The sequence below is a fragment of the Bombus bifarius genome, unplaced genomic scaffold (genome assembly GCF_011952205.1).
Source record: "Bombus bifarius isolate JDL3187 unplaced genomic scaffold, Bbif_JDL3187 scf7180000008165, whole genome shotgun sequence".
NCBI lineage: Eukaryota > Metazoa > Arthropoda > Insecta > Hymenoptera > Apidae > Bombus > Bombus bifarius.
This window is the reverse complement of record NW_022884487.1, coordinates 257,475-273,997: the sequence shown is the minus strand read 5'-3', so window position 1 is coordinate 273,997 and position 16,523 is coordinate 257,475. Positions and strand designations below refer to the sequence as shown.

At 31.5% G+C, this 16,523-nt stretch overlaps 2 protein-coding genes across 9 annotated transcripts in view; one reads left to right on the top strand and one right to left on the bottom strand.

The window, feature by feature from the left end:
• Window positions 1-16,523, top strand: part of LOC117209109 (segmentation protein cap'n'collar) — a 111,918-nt gene that overhangs the window by 80,488 nt on the left and 14,907 nt on the right. For all 7 annotated transcript variants that reach the window (XM_033450755.1, XM_033450754.1, XM_033450756.1 and 4 more), the window contains 2 exons: window positions 4,725-4,959; window positions 5,753-5,977. In XM_033450755.1, coding sequence (XP_033306646.1) covers window positions 4,725-4,959; window positions 5,753-5,977 — 460 coding nt within the window. The remainder of the gene's footprint in view (window positions 1-4,724; window positions 4,960-5,752; window positions 5,978-16,523) is intronic.
• LOC117209111 (ATP-dependent RNA helicase vasa) lies at window positions 6,813-10,026 on the bottom strand. 2 transcript variants are annotated; one of them, XM_033450761.1, is made up of 4 exons: window positions 9,858-10,026; window positions 9,098-9,139; window positions 7,182-9,029; window positions 6,813-7,066 (listed from the first exon to the last, which is right to left on the bottom strand). In XM_033450761.1, exons 2-4 carry the CDS (start codon window positions 9,131-9,133, stop codon window positions 6,980-6,982), a joined length of 1,971 nt encoding a protein of 656 aa, XP_033306652.1. In that variant the 5' UTR covers window positions 9,134-9,139; window positions 9,858-10,026; the 3' UTR covers window positions 6,813-6,979. The 2 variants fall into 2 exon arrangements, with proteins under 2 accessions (XP_033306652.1, XP_033306653.1); XM_033450762.1 differs by lacking the exon at window positions 9,858-10,026 and adding an exon at window positions 9,547-9,716.

Genomic DNA, 16,523 nt, shown 5'->3' with positions numbered 1-16,523 from the left:
GTCAGAGATTCCAAACAGCTGCTGGACTTATGCACTGTGAAATACATAATGCGTCGCGGTATGAGCTATCTAAGATGTGTGAAACGAATTTACCTCTTTGTGCAATCATCAAGCTCCTCCGTAAGTCTAAAGAGTAAAGATAATTCCATGCTTGATAGTCGTAGAAATGCGAATATAATTAATACAATTTCGATCCTCGAATTATCCTCCGAATAAACGTACAGCAATTTAGGATTTCAGATCAAAAGGAAGCAATTTTACAAAGTGTTATTCTCTTCTCTATTTTTTATCGTTCTCGTAATTTCCCAATATATCGAAATTATACGTTTTTTTTTTTGTTGGTAAAAATTACATTATTTTACAAGTCGAGTTTCAAAACGTGGAAACGTATTTAAAACCAAAAAAGACGATCGTGCTGTGATTGATTGTGTTAACTGCGTTGCAACAGAATATCAAATTGAGAAGGAGCGTGGAAACGTAGAATATCGTGTGAATAAAAAGAGTACTTATTCGAAGGAGATTCAATGCTCCGGTTAATTTTATTAATTATACCTAGTGGATTACAATACTGAACTCGAAACGCAAAAATAAAAGTAAAAGATACAGATATTATAGGCTGCTGTAAAAAAATGTATTTATTTTAAAACAATGCAATGCTCTGTTAACCATATAGAATTAGAATATTATCGAATTTTATGTAATAAAGCTTGTAGGTGTGTATATAAGATTGACTTTTAGTAAATCGATAACAAACGAATTTAACGCGTTCGTACGTAACGAACGTAAACAATTTCAAATAAGTAAGACGAAACGACGAATATGAGAAACAAAATATTTGTTTATAGGCTGTAAAGTGCGAGGGATTGAATCGCTATCCCCCAATATTTTGATTCACAACTTTCGTGACAGAAACGAACTTTACTGGCAGTCACGTACGAAAACATGAACGATGTGGCACGGTAAAAAAGTAGGTAAGCGATCAAGGATCGAAGGGACGCGGACGTTAGGGTAAACGATGCTGGCAGGTATCAAATACCTGCTTGATCGCTGTCGTGCCTTTCAATTTGAATCAATTGCATTAACAGCAATGCACAGAAGTACGTGAGATTATGAAGCGAGGTTAAGAATAAATCAAAATCGATTCTCTTTCGCCTAGGTAAACGAAATTTTCGATAACATTGATAAAAAAAGAAAAAACATTATGCAACTTTAACGAGCAACTTCGACGAAATATTTCGAGAGATCAAAAAGGGCTTCAGCTTTCAATTGATAAATTGAAATATCTTTATTATTAAAATATTCGTTACGTGTATCGAGTTATTGAAATATTGTTGTCCCGAATAGCTTGAAAGATGGTACGAACGTGTTATATTTTCGAGTGTGCAAGATTATACATTTTGCGAATAAATACGATCATTTTCTTATTCGATTAGTTCGCAGAAAGGATTAAAAGCGTAAAGATAGAAATTTATGAAAAAGAGAGGAAAAAGAGAGAGGAATAGAAAACAGATTTAAGAAGACGAAGGAAGGAGGAAGAGAGAGCTCGGAAGAAACTAGCGAGTCCTCGACAGCGCGTTTCAAACATCTGTTCGCTCGCAGATCTCTTTCCTCACAGTCTCGCAGATTCATATGGCTTGTGACGGAATCTCCTATACGCGAAGCAAGATCGTGCACCTCGCTTCTAGATATGCGTATGTACACGTATGGTACTTACGCGAATATATATAGTATAGTATATGTGTATGAAGTATATGTGTATGATGTTGATACATAAATCATGAGCAGCAGTAGTCTAGTGGAGAAACGCATACAATATTCGAAGATCATATTTGGCATTGGCATATGTATATTCAAAAATTTAGCTCGATGTCGTGAAATTTTTCAAACGTTCAAGGATCCACAGTTCGAAAGTTATAGTTAAGTAACAATGGTGTTTGGAAGTTCTAATGTGTCCATTTATCGTCTGGGTAATTTATTTTCTGGACTAGAGTGCAAAGAAGTAACGTAACGTACAAACTGTTTGAGTTAAGTTTTTGCGTAATGTATTCGATATACCATAAAAGGAGGAAAGGACACAAAAATCTTAGATATTTTGATATTTCCAGCAAAGTGCGAAGAAGTATGATATTAGTAATAGGATATTTGAAACGAATATAAACATTTAAATATCCGCAGCAAAATGTTACAAAAATATTGCCGATAATCGATATTCTTACAGCTCAGCGAACACATTCTCATTTCCCCCCTAACATAAATGCCCGAAACAGTAACCGAAGAACGGGCAAATTTTTATTTCTGTTGCAACGGAAGAGCGGTGATCCAAAAATCAGAACCGTAACCGAACGTTACGGTAAACGCATGAAATAGATGATAAAATGATTTCCTGAAGGTGCAACAACCGCGCGGCGATAGAAATAGCACCGATCTCCGAAAACCGAGTGCCAGAAAGACCATGAGAAATTGTTTAAGCACGGTGAACTGGCCACTGGTGTGCGCGTGTCAAATTCTCAGCGGCGTTCTTGGAAACGGTATAAACGCGTGTAGAAGGTTCTCTTTTTTCTTTTTTTTTTTCATTCTCTCTCCCCGTAGCGGCTCAATCATGAGCGTTGCATCGAAACAGAACGAGCGTAAAGCTGCGGCCATTAGAAAACCCGCGCGCCTCCGTACAGGACAAATCGTCGCGGAACAAACGTCTCGTCCTACATTTCGCGGCCTACAGCCGACAGATGCGCTGACAAGCGAGAATCACCTTAAAGGCGTCGCGCTCGACAGATTGCACCGGCGACTGATTGATGCGGCCGAACAACAATCGCGCCGGATCCGCGCTACGCCAGCTTCCCTATTCATCTTCTTCTTGCGGCCCGATGCATTAGCGACAATACCAACGTGCATTAAGCGCCACTGGCCACTACTGTACTTACGCGCAACTCGCCGCGCCAAGCTCTTTCCTGCTGTTCCTGCCATGCCGTTCCGTTGCCCTGGCGAACTTCTCGCCGACGTTTTACTACGCGTTCCTGTACCATTTTAACACTCGCTGTGTTACTTGAGATTTATGGAGCCAAGAGCAAGTCTTGTATTAATATTACGTGTGTTGTTAGAGGGAAGATAGCGGTGTTAATAACTCATAGATTCTTTCGACGAAACGTAAGAAAGAAGAAAACGTATTAACGTGTTCATTGAATATATTTTTGATACGAGAAATATCGTGTTTCTACATACGCTCGATGGTATCAGATTGGATAAAGGAGATAAATTAACTCTCGTTCAGTGGAGACTAGGTCATTTTGTAAGCAACCGGATTACATATGTCTTTTTATCTCTTGTGCTATAATGTTTATTGAAAAAACAAAAAATACAATTTAATTTATTTGAATTCTTCATACAGTGGATAATATTCTTGTACATTATATACGTAGTATACAAATGTAAGGTCGCTTACTTTAAAGTTTGTGCTTAAAAACCTAATCGTTTCTTTAAAGAGATATCAAAATTATTAAATTTGAAGATATTTCATTGTATAATTCGTTCATTACACGGGCAATTCATTTATTGAATTATGATCGTATGGACTACGAAATTGTTCTCCTTATCGTATTGAAATATCATTCTTTGAATAAAAATTTTTCTTGCTCGTAATTTCCATACTTGACGCATGGTTTGACATTTGATCATGATCGGTGTGCATTCTTACACAGCCGGAAAGATACATTTGACACGTGGTATACCAAAGTCATTAATATCTTGCCCGACCTTACGTGTGGCCAACACCTACGCGATCAGCAGGGTTTCTATCTTGCTAGAATCCGAACATCCACCGATTTGAGATTTGACAGGTTCGATAGCCGCGGAATTTTGTAGACGTGACAGTGGATTGATACATGAATCAATGACAACACGATATAAAGAGAGCGTAATTCTTACGATATATAGATTTTATTTGATATAAATGTAATTATTGAAATAAAATGTGTTCACGTATGCCTGTTGTTTTTACAACAATTGTTTTCAACATCTTTGATTGCTTTTATATCGTAATAAAGATTAAATATAGCATTTGATTTGCGAGAAGCCATATTTTACTGGAAAATTTAAATCCTGAAATAACGAAGGAAATATTCGAAACATGTAAGATATTTGGAGAAAAAGTAAAATTTGATATTTCTTTTACCGGTTCTTTTTCTAACTGGCATTCGCGTGAAACAAACAGAGTATATAAAAGGCTAAGAGTCCTTTTAAAACCGTATTTCCATCCCCCGTCCTCAAGATGGTCAATATAACTTCTTCAGGTCATTTCCCATCCAGTCTCACATGCTTCAACCAAGTCCAGACATTTGCAATTTCAACGAGGTGGAAACACCCTGAAGACAAATCAGTCGCGATATCTCAATGCCTAGGAATCTCCGGAGGTCAAACATTTCAAGATTTGTATTATTTTCGAGTAGCGCATCTGGTTTATACTCGATCTATTCTTTCTATTATTGCAGTAAATATGGGTGGTTCGCGTTGCATTGTTTGAAAATAGAAAATCCTTTTCGAAAATTGTATCTGTTTTTCTTTTTAGCGTGTACAATTTTTTGAAGAGCAGTAAATTCCTTTCGAATAGAAAAATAAAACGTTATAATATATATATATATATAGTATTTTTATCGTTTGATACAATTATTAATGCTTGTTAGAATATATGAAGGTGGAAAATGTGCTAATTTGTAATTTGCATGCTTCAGGGTCGCATGCCATTTATGCGTGCAATGAGTATGGAACAACGGTGGCAAGATCTAGCATCTCTTTTATCGCTACCTGGTGCACCAGATCACTTTGCACATCCGGCACATCCTGGATACCCAGGGCACGGTATAAGCCACAGTCATTATGAAGCACAACGTAATGTATTGCTTCACAATGCTACTTTGGCCCCACCGGTCGGTGATCTTAATGCGACGAGCCCGTATCACAATGTGGGTGAGTGATCTACATTAAACATTTTACTTTCATTACACAAAAATTTATACTTATATAAATTAAATCAAGTTCCTCGTGTCTCTTCTCTATAAGATGTACATATACAATGTGTGTGTATATTTATATATTTATATAATTTCTAAATGGCTTTTAAATATACCAAAAATAGGTCATTTTATACATAACTTAATTTATATATTAAGAAAAATTAAATAAATGTCGTATTTTAAAATACATGCAAAAGTATTTACAAATCTATAATTATCAAACGAAATAAATACGACAAATTATGGGCATACGTCAACTTATTAGGAAGTAACCATTTGTATTATATTTTTCTATACGATAATTTGTTAATCTTGAAGAAATGAGATATGAGAATATTTCGTCTTTTACAAAATCTTATTTTTCAATTAAAGGAAACCAAATAGATGTAAATGCAAACATCTGTATTAAAAATGATTCATTAGTAGATTTCCTGAAATATTGTAAGATAAAATGCATCATTTTTATAAAAGACCTAATTCTCACATTTTTATTTGATCAATCTTTACATATTGTTTTAAACAGACGCTATCTAAATGATACTGAACATTTTCCTAAATGTTATAGTAGATTATTAGAAGTATTAAAGTTTTTAAAAAATGTCTAAAATGATATTCTTATAAGTGTTAGAATTAACTAATAGTATTATTATATTGTTAATGCTATCAATATAATAAAAATGGCAGGATAGAAAAACAAATGTTAATAAGTACCTAATCTGTTGGAACTAAAATACTAATTGCCACAGGTGGGTCATCTAATCTGGGTTCGGCCGTAGCAACGTCAATGAATTTAACAAACAGTAGCGAACCGATGGGCGCAGAAAGTGGAGCAGCTTATAAATCCGAGCCGGCGGATATGATGTACTACCATACACCAACTTCCGATTCGATCAATCAAACCACCGATGGTTTTCTTTCATCTCTCCTTAATGATGAGGATTTACATCTGATGGATATGGCGATGAATGATGGTATGTACAAAATTTATTTTTTAAATTATTTATGAATTATATACGTACGTAATCATTTATATTGATTCCTTAATTCATTCACTACTGATTGAATTTTCATCCCCTATAATGCTATAAGCTAATATAAAAGTTTAATTATTTCTAAAACCTAATATATGTATAAAATATTTTTTTAATTTATAAAATTTTATAAAATGTAAATAAAATAATTTTTATTAAAAAATCTCTTTTAATATCTCGAAAAAAATATCTCTTTTTATATAGACATATACATTTATATGTTACATATGTATTTACGCGAACTAATATGAAAATTTCTTTCCAATAATAGTAATAATAATAATTTCTAATTTGTTTTCCGTATATAAGTTAAGACCCCATATACATATATCGTAAAAATACATGTTAATATGAAATCGAAATTTATATAGTAAATATATTTTTGGTAAAAATGACTAAAGAGATATTCAAAATAAGGCATTTGGTCATTGCATTTTTTATTATAAAAAGAAACGTACAAAACACTGAATATAATATAATATAATATAATATATTTTAAGAGTAACATTTCATAAAAATAAACTATTGTTTCTAAGTGGTTACCATGAAGTTATTATTTGTTCTTAAAAACTAATATTTGTACGATCAACGCAGTGTATTAAACTGTATCTACGAATACGCATCTTCTCGGAAATCGCGCATCATATTGCATCAACAAAAAGTAGCATTATATGATCTTATACATAACTTATAACTCTAAAGAGGTACGTAGTAATCCAGTCTGGTTCGTTTCAGTCAAACATCAATCACGATTTGGTTAGATAAAAGACAAACTTACTATTACTTATTAATCTTCTTTGAAGAATACTATTAAACATATTAAGCTTTAATGAATAGAAAATTCTTTGTACCTCTGACTTATGGAATAAAGAAACAAAGTATACTACCTTGTTCCTAACAATAATACCAAAAAGTATGTAAACAAAAAAAAAGAGAAACTTTCTACCACGTCTCTTCTGGCTCGACTGCTATTTGCGGCCTCATTGCTGTAGGTGACATATACACTGCTGTGGCATATCCGCTTACATACTGTACAAAAAGAAATATACATTATTATTCATCTTTTAAATGCTACTGCATATTTATCATATAAAATATAAATTACATATACAATTACAGTATGATAATGGAGAAAGTTACACACCTCTCTAATGTCTGCACCTCCATATCTGTTTGTACCTCTTCCTGGCAAATAGTTTCTGTTCGAGCTTCCATTCAACAAGCAATCTGGAACAGGTTGTTCTGCTTGTTTCAATATTTTAATAAGATCTTCACGTAGTGGTGCATCATCCTCAGGTTCAAAAAAGGAAGTTGCTCTTCCTCGGTTTCCTACACGACCGGTTCTTCCAATTCGATGAACATATTCGTCGATTCCCTTTGGTAAATCATAGTTTATAACATGTGCCACATTCTTTATGTCTAAACCTCTAGCGGCAACAGCCGTAGCTACCAAAACAGACATCTTCCCACTTTTAAAATCAGCTAATGCTTCTTCTCTTTGTTTCTGTAATCTGTCACCATGAATACTGGTAGTAGGATAATTACTCTCGGACAAGAAGACTGCAATAAAGTCTGCCTTCTTCTTCATTTCAACAAACACCAAAGTACCTTGTAAAGTACCAGCATCGTGTTCTCTTTGTAAAATTTCTTTAAGTAAGTCTTTCTTTTTACCCTTGACAACTTCATAAAAATTTTGTTCCACATCTGCACAAGCTCCACCTACGGTACCAACTGCGACAAACAAATAATTGTTTAGAAATCTTTTTGCCAAATGCTGTACCTCATCAGGAAAGGTGGCAGAAAACATTAATGTTTGCCTGTTAATCGTGGGCATGGTCTCATGATCTACAATCTTTTCAATATTAGGTAAAAACCCCATGTCTAACATACGATCAGCTTCATCCAATACAAGAAACTGTAGGAAAGAAAACTTAATTCTTCCTCTTTCTATGAAATCTAATAACCTTCCAGGTGTTGCTACAAGTATATGACAACCTTTAGAAAGCTTTCCCCCTTGGTGAATAACAGATGTTCCACCATATGCAACTGCAGCCTTCATAAATGAACCGTATGAAAACTTAACAATCTCGTGCCATATTTGCATAGCAAGTTCTCGAGTAGGTGATATGATAAGAGCTTGTGGTTCACAGTATGACATGGAAAACCCTAGATCAGCATCTCTTTGTAATAACATATTTATAATGGGAATTGAAAATGCAGCAGTTTTTCCTGAACCTGTTTGTGCACAAGCCATTAAATCTCGACCAGCCATTATAATTGGAAGGGCATTCTTCTGTATTGGAGTAGGTTTTGTGTATCCTGATTTTTTTATATTGTTTAAAAGAAGGGGTCTAAGGCCACTATTTTCAAAACTTTCTATTTGCTGAGGTGGATCCTCTCCAGTTACTTTAACACCAATAAAGTCATACTTATCAAAATTTATGCCCATTTCAACACCATTACTGAATAAGGTTTTCTCATCACTGGGTAAATCTGGTGGAATATACTGTTCTCTAGGTTTCTGTGACATTCCTGCACAACTGCTTTGTGCAGCACCTGTTTTTTTTGATCTACCATCTTGGTCATTCTGATTACCATCATCAGCATTATCTTCATAATTATTATTTCTTCTGTAATCATTATTATCATTATCATTCCCATCCCTATTTTTAAATGTACCTCTTCCTCGACCAACCCTTCCTCCTCCTTCCCCTCCTTTGCCTCTGCCTTTCCCTCTGCCTCTGCCTCTACCTCTTCCTTCTCCATCTTTTCCTCCTCCTTCTCCGTCTTTCTCCACTTTACTGGTTGTTACTTTGTAATCATAACCATCAGCAGATTGCCAAAATTTGTCAGTATTAGATTGCTCATTCTTGATATCTTCTGTGTCTTTAGATTCCCACAGATTATCGTTGATATTACTATTGTTGATATTATTATTGTTGTGAGGTATAAAACCTCGTCCTTTTCCATAACTACGTCCATTACTGTCATACTAATATAAAAAATGACAATCATTTTTATTATCATAAACTGTTCTAGTATTGAAATTCTAATACTTACAGAAGTTTGAGGTTCTTCAGACCATTCAGAATCCATTATATCCTATAACAAATTTTATTTTTATTTTACAATAAGAATAGAGAAAAGTCTACGTAATAAACAACAATAATCTAATTTAAAAGACAATAATTAAAAGATAATATTCCAATTTGAAATAAAACACTTTGAAAATATTATAAACAAAATTTAATAAAAATAATCTAAATAATAAATATAGTTCATATACATACATATATTTAGAAAATTACAATTGATATTTATTATACTATTTACTTTTATTTCGTGAATATTCCAAAATACTTTCCGTTACAACCGGTTTACAAGGGCATCAGTTTAAATTAGTAATTCGTGCAAATAGAGATCGATACAAACTGTAAGCTATATCTCTCACAATATAAACACCAATCATGTACACAGAACTTCAAAAAAAGTTAGAGAACAGAACAGACCGTCTTTTTTTCTTTGACTTAATGATCTCCCTTTGTACTATGGCTTTATTTGTATGCGTTGAAATGCAAAACATATATTTGTAAAACTATTAATTATACACTAATTAAAATATTGATCTCTACTTCACTTCATCTCTACTTCATCTGTTTTATTTAAGCACATATAAATGACAATCAATACTAATTAAATATCTTGTTCTCTAGCGCGTAGTAAATATGATATGTAAAAGTAAAAGAAAACATGATTACCGGCAAACATGGCTGATCACTATTAACCATGAACAAAGTTAGTCTAGTTTAACGATACTTACGTTTTGATTGTTGATAGAAGAATAGAAGCGAAAATTTCAATTAAGCTTGCAATTAAGAGAGTCGTGCGTCGTACAGATCAATATAACAGATCGTTTTTCTTTTGAACTGTCGAAAGACGAATGAGACCACCCAACCGTAAGAGTAGAATAGACAGTATTACCAGTACGAACTGTTGCCAGTACGAACAAAGAGATGACAGAGCAGCCAACTTAAAGGAAACCGATTCTCGGGAATAAACTGTCGAGTTTTGAAGCAGTGCGCATGCGCTATCCACATTGCATTTAGCTTGTTCAACATCGTAGTAAGGTATTAACGAACCTATACCTTTCTCAGATTTACACATATCCACTTCAAATACAAATAATAAATTATTAAAATAATAATTTGTTGAAAATGTTATATTTTTATTAGAAATATATTAGAAGAATAATGTATAAATGAAAAATTTAACGTAAACAGTTTCTTAAACAAAGGTAACATAATTTTCGAACAAATAAATGATACGATACTTTATAATAATTTTGGAAATCTAAAATGATCTTAATATTTGTATGGTGTTGTTTATAATTGTCAGTAAACATCTTTGGTTTTCATAAAATTATTTCAAAGTTATATTTTGGTAGTATTTGCTTCTTTATTTCCTGAGTTATTTTACAATGTATGTTAAGTATTTACGTACTTGATGATATTCTAGTACCAAAATTGTATTACTTATTACTACAGCAAAGATAAAAAGTACATTATTTATTGTGGAATCTTTTAAGTCAGTTGAAGGGAAATATCTATCTAAAAATCAGTTACTTACATTTAGAAACCATACGAAAACAAGTGCCAGAGTCGCTTTAGATAAAAGGCCAATAATATTCAAGGTCAAGTTTTCTTTGTATACAATGTGGTTGCAATTTCCTGTCGATTAACTTTTATATAGATATCTTCAGAGAACGTTAAGTTTACAATAGCCGCAAATGATTATAGCATCATAATTATAAATGTTTATATACCAAATCATTTCTTTCACTCAAATTGCAAAATATATCCTTTATATAACATTAACATTGCACACATTCTAGAATAATTTCTACCTTATTTAACAATTTTTATCAACTTGATTACTATGTCTATATTATAATAAAACAAATTATTTAAAACGAAACATACATAAAAATATTACATATACATTAAAAGATAAAGAAAAGCATTTATAGAAATATCGACATTTATATATATAGTACACTCTCAGTGCCATTTGGTAATATTTTTTTGTCACCTAATAAAACTTTAAATAATAAATAAAGATCGTATATTATCACTAAATAGCTGCTATTTTACTATTTGTTCAAATTTCTATTGATGTTATTTTCGTTATTTTTATATAGTATCATAAAAATAATTATTTAATGAATGCTACCTTTCTAGTTTGCTGTGATGATTGTGCAAATTTATTGTTAGTTAAATCATTACCATTACATTTTTATTTATACTTAGGAATATAAGTTGAACTTTGATTCTTATATAACACTTTCATGTAACAATGTTACTTCTTAGTGAACATTTGCAGAAATATTGTACTTCAACGTTTACAAATATACAGGCTTAAAGATAATATCACAACATAATAGATAAGATCGCAACACCTTTCTAGTAGAATTTTGCCTTTTTCACATCATTTCAGGGAAGGAATATCTACATACTTGAGAAAGCAAACAAATATATAATGTTTTTTAACATTAATAATGTTATAAATTGATTATCAGAATAAACAAAATAATAAAAAAATAAAATAAAAATAGTTTTTTTAAACGCATTTTAACAATATTAAAATTCATAACTTTTCATGAGCCATTATGAATTATTCGTCTAAAATAATTTTTTACAGTTCCATCGATGAAAGAACTCCTTGTTAAACTTTTATTTATGTTTTAGATGAATGTTCTCTTTTCATTTTTAATCACTAACAATATATAACTCTAACGTATATGCTCTTGTATTCTTATCTTTACTGTAAAGACAGTTAGACTTATGTGCATAAATAAAATAATTAAAGTTGGTAATATATAGTATAATATATTTGGTTCATGCACTACGCTTATTATATAAGCATTAAATCATGAAAATTCAATTAGAAAGTAAAATAAAAAATTATTTCATTTATTTACTTGTAAAAAAAAAAAATAACGAAATTCATTGATCATTTTAGTATTTTAATATAATATATTAATATTCATTAGATCAATATTGACTATTATTTAAAATTTCATTACACAGCGCGAAACATCAAAAATAGATATCTTATTTTAAACCTCTGAAGGCTGATGTCTAAAGAATAATTTTTCTCTTTTTCAATGCTACAAAATATCTAACGTAAAATATACATTCTATTTTAACTTGTTAAATCCTACATGTATGTTAAATTATCGAATGTTAAACATCTTTTAAATTTTAGTTGCATTACTAAGACGTAATTAAAGAAATACAATTTCAGTGAAAAGTTCTACTTTTTAACTAATATAACGAGTACATACTTTGGTTTGAACACTTTGAGTATCTTTTGCATATCATATATAGCCTATGCAATTTTACTTCTTCGAATCCCTTATAAATGTATAAATATCGGCAGTCTGCTAATTACATTGTAGCAAGATCGAGAGCATCTTGGAAATTGACGTCATTGATACAGCAAAACCGTGATCACATTTCTGTTATGAATCTGCTTGTCTCGGATCATGCAATTCATCATAACGATGCATACACGTTAATCCGTACAGCAAGATAAAAGCGCTAAACGCGGCGCACATGTATCAATGACAATGAATAAGACAAAGGAATGTGTGAAAGAGAAAAAGTATAGCAGACGTACCATAGTAGCAGCTGTAGGGCTAGTTTTCAGTACGTACAATTATGTATCTATTGTGGTTTTCAAACATTCGGTTTATTGATCGAAACATCCAGATACAATGATTCTTATTAAATAATATTTGGATACCACAGTGTTTAAGAGATTATTGTTTTATTTATTTATTTATTTATGTCAGCGTTAGAAGAATCGTTTGTTTTTTAATATATCACAATACTTATTCCAGTTGGTAAAAACCTTATTGGTTGGTACACCTTATTTCTTTAATGCGAACAGTTTTTAGCATAATAAGCGATGAACTGAATACCGGCGAAGCTTAACACAAATTGCAACTTTACTTCTAATGTATTTCGATCAGAATAATTACGCATTTCAGTAAGATTACGCATTAGAAAAACGTTTGAAGATAAGATTGTTAAAAAAGGTATAAATGATTCAAAAAGAAAGTTGAAGCGGATGAAAAAAAGAGAAAACACGTTTGTTCTAATAATAGTAATATATATCTATGTACATTGATATAAGAACAAAAGATCTATTAATTCCTATTATATAACCTGTTTTCTATAACTATCTGTTAATCCATTTAAGAATCGAATTCTTGTTTAGCTTTCGAAAGAAATTACTTTTTATCAATTATCTACAATAGAAACGCATTTCTTGGATGATATTTTGAAGGAAACATAAAGCATTAATATTTAAGATCGATTTTTCCGAAAACAAATACATTTATCCTTTAGTTAATTGATGAAATATTAGAGTATAATATTGCCTATGAGTAACTATATAAACTGGATCAAATTTAACTAAATTAGATTAAATAAAGAAATACTTGTAATCGTAAAAGCTTTGATATTTTTTTGATTATGTATTGCAAACACTGTCTTATGCAAATTAGCCTGCAATTAATTGTTAAAGATGTATGAAATATTATGAAGAAAGAGAAGGGATTAAGGTCCGTAATAATTAGAAATGAAAATTAGAAATAATTATTATAAACGGCAACAAGTACATAAACGATAATAAATACAAAAACTCGTATAGGGTTTTTAATATATGTATTCTTTTCAAATCAATTGTTCTTTGTAACAACGAAGTAACCATCCTTATACCCAAATGGCACACAGTTGACTCACGTGTTCTTTGCGTCCTTGAATAGTAGTAAAATAAACTTCGAAACCATTTGCCTACCTTTTTGAAGTGCGCGAAGAACGTAAATGCAATAGTATTGTAAACCTCCAATTCTTCATCGGACCAGATGTAGAAAAGTGTGTTCAGTGTTGAGATTTGCTGTAAAACATTCTTAGAAAAGTTTACATAAAAGCTAGGAATAGATATCTTATTATAAAAAATATAATAGAGAATTAGTAATTAAAGGAAAAATCAACAAAATTATTAATTTACAAACTTCCCTAAAAATAGTTCATGACAATAAATTACATCACTGAATATTAATTATCTATAATACATATAACGTTTATATCTCTTAAATTCGTATGCTTTTAACGAATTAACGAAATTTATTAAAATGCAATGAAAGATTAAGATAAAAGTAAAGAGACGTTTATCTTTTCTTATTAGTTCCATAAGTAAAATTAGCCTTAATAACTAAATGTGAAATCGTTTATACATGAATAAGTACAAGCGTATTAATTGACTTGATTTAGTAACAAAAATAATGATACTGATACGATAATGATAAATATACGTATCTTCATGAATCAGCAACCTCTTATATAGTGCCAATATATATACGCTCGACATATTATATAATAATATACATAATATATGGAGGAAAAGTTTCTACATATACATGAGTTGAAATATTTTCGTGAACCACTACACGTGATACGTGATAGTACCATTGAAAAGGATATACGAGACATATGGTCAAGTTTAAAATAAACAAATGATATATCCCGATGAAATCTTTCTGTTTACATATTTCATGACTCTCTGGAATAGGTCTTATCGCTTAAGGTGACTTAATGGTGAAGCCATGAGAATGTATTATGTATGCTGATCGTTCAGTTAGAAGTTAAAGAATCTAAAGATAAAAAGCTTGAGAAGAAATGACACTAGTTCTTCTACGAGGTTCGATGCTTATAGCAATTTTATTCTATTAAATGTAGCTACAATAATCACAAGAAATAAAAATACCGCGATCTCATTTATATCAGTAATTTGTAAATTGTAATACACCTTGTCAAGAATGAACAGATATTCGGATACATACCGTGTACGTAATACTATATGTAAAGATATTTTTGAACAATATATAGTAAAACGCATTTACTTAGAAGAAAGAAAAATATCGAAACGAGTCAAAATATTCATACTATCGCACACATTCAGCCACCCATTAAGGATAATTATGACGCGCGTTACGTAAGCGTTCGGGCGAAAATGCAAACAGAAACGGTATTGTAGATGTATTAATGCATTGTACGTATACGGTATATGTACGAATGTTTACTCGAAACGTGATTTGCATGATTCGCCAGAACGATGAGTAACGGAAGAAGAAGGGGATAGAGCGATTACTGCCGCGGTAGAGCACGACAATCCTCTTCTGCTATCCATGGCTTAAAGCTAGGACTCGAACGAGTTTCGCGGACACGTACGCCTGGCTATTGCCACATGTGCATACGGGAACGCGGCTGTATTCGCATATGTGTGTCACAAGCCGGCAAGTGACTCATTCCCTTCTTTTGCCATTGCATCTCGTCAGCCGATCGTAATAATAGAACGAAATTGATTCACTCGCCTCACCGGTGATTCGTTTCGTAGCCAGATACTTACCCCGATAGAATAAAGATATCGTTTATCTGCTATTTCTAGTACTTCTTTTATTATAAAACGATATAGGATCGCCTGAGCGAGATACTTTGAGCATGATAGAGAAACAATTGGGGCAGTTTAATAAAATTCAATTTGCTTTGACGCTTGAAGCAATTAGGACGAGTTTCGGTTTATTGGGTTATTGGATTACTCGAATTGTTTTATTAAATATAGCTTGTTTGGAGCATTTAAACAATGAAGATATGAATATAAATATAAGCAATTGTATTTTCTTGATATAGTAATAATCTAAATGATAAGCGTATCTGATAATGCTGCTAAAGCTGGTCTTAGATTTTATTGTTTAGGAATTTCTTTGTAAACATCGAAAGAAATGTATCTCTATTATTAATAATGAAAAAAATGTTCTTTCAACAGGAATTATGATTCCAAAAAAAGAAAAAAAAATATAGATACGAATCAAGCCTAGCAAATTGTAAACATTTTCTTTCTGTATAATAATTTTCTGATTACTCCAGAAACGTCATATTATACATTACATCTATCTTTGAATAATTATCTGATTAAAGTGCTCTAGAATATTAATATCTATAAATGACGCGCACTTATGCAAATGTTAAATTTGTAATCACGCGAATTGAATATCAAATAAAGTCACGGTTCCGTTACATGATTCAGTAAAATTTATTTTTGTCTATAGTAACAACCAGTTGCTCAAGATAGAATAAAATCTCAGTAATGCGCAGCAATTTAACATTATAAATAAATAACTATATAGTATTACGTGCTCATAATTCGCATTCTTTAATTTTTGTGAAACTGTGTTTTTCGACAGCGAAAAGAATTTACCTGCTAATTTATAATTTGCTCCCATAAATTTTATTTATTTATATAAATATATATTTTATTTATTTATTGATATAATAAATCTTACAATAGAAGGTCCGTGGTGTGTACAATCTGTTTGTCGTTGTTGCTCTTGCTACAACTTACGGGAGATTACAATTCAGGA

Excerpts from the sequence above, each read along its gene's own strand:
- LOC117209111 (XM_033450761.1), bottom strand. The coding sequence starts at position 9,133 with ATGGATTCTGAATGGTCTGAAGAACCTCAAACTTCT. Across the intron at positions 9,030-9,097 it reads CTGAAGAACCTCAAACTTCT|TATGACAGTAATGGACGTAG; the intron begins GTAAGTATTAGA and ends TTTTTATATTAG. Across the intron at positions 7,067-7,181 it reads GAGGTGCAGACATTAGAGAG|TATGTAAGCGGATATGCCAC; the intron begins GTGTGTAACTTT and ends CTTTTTGTACAG.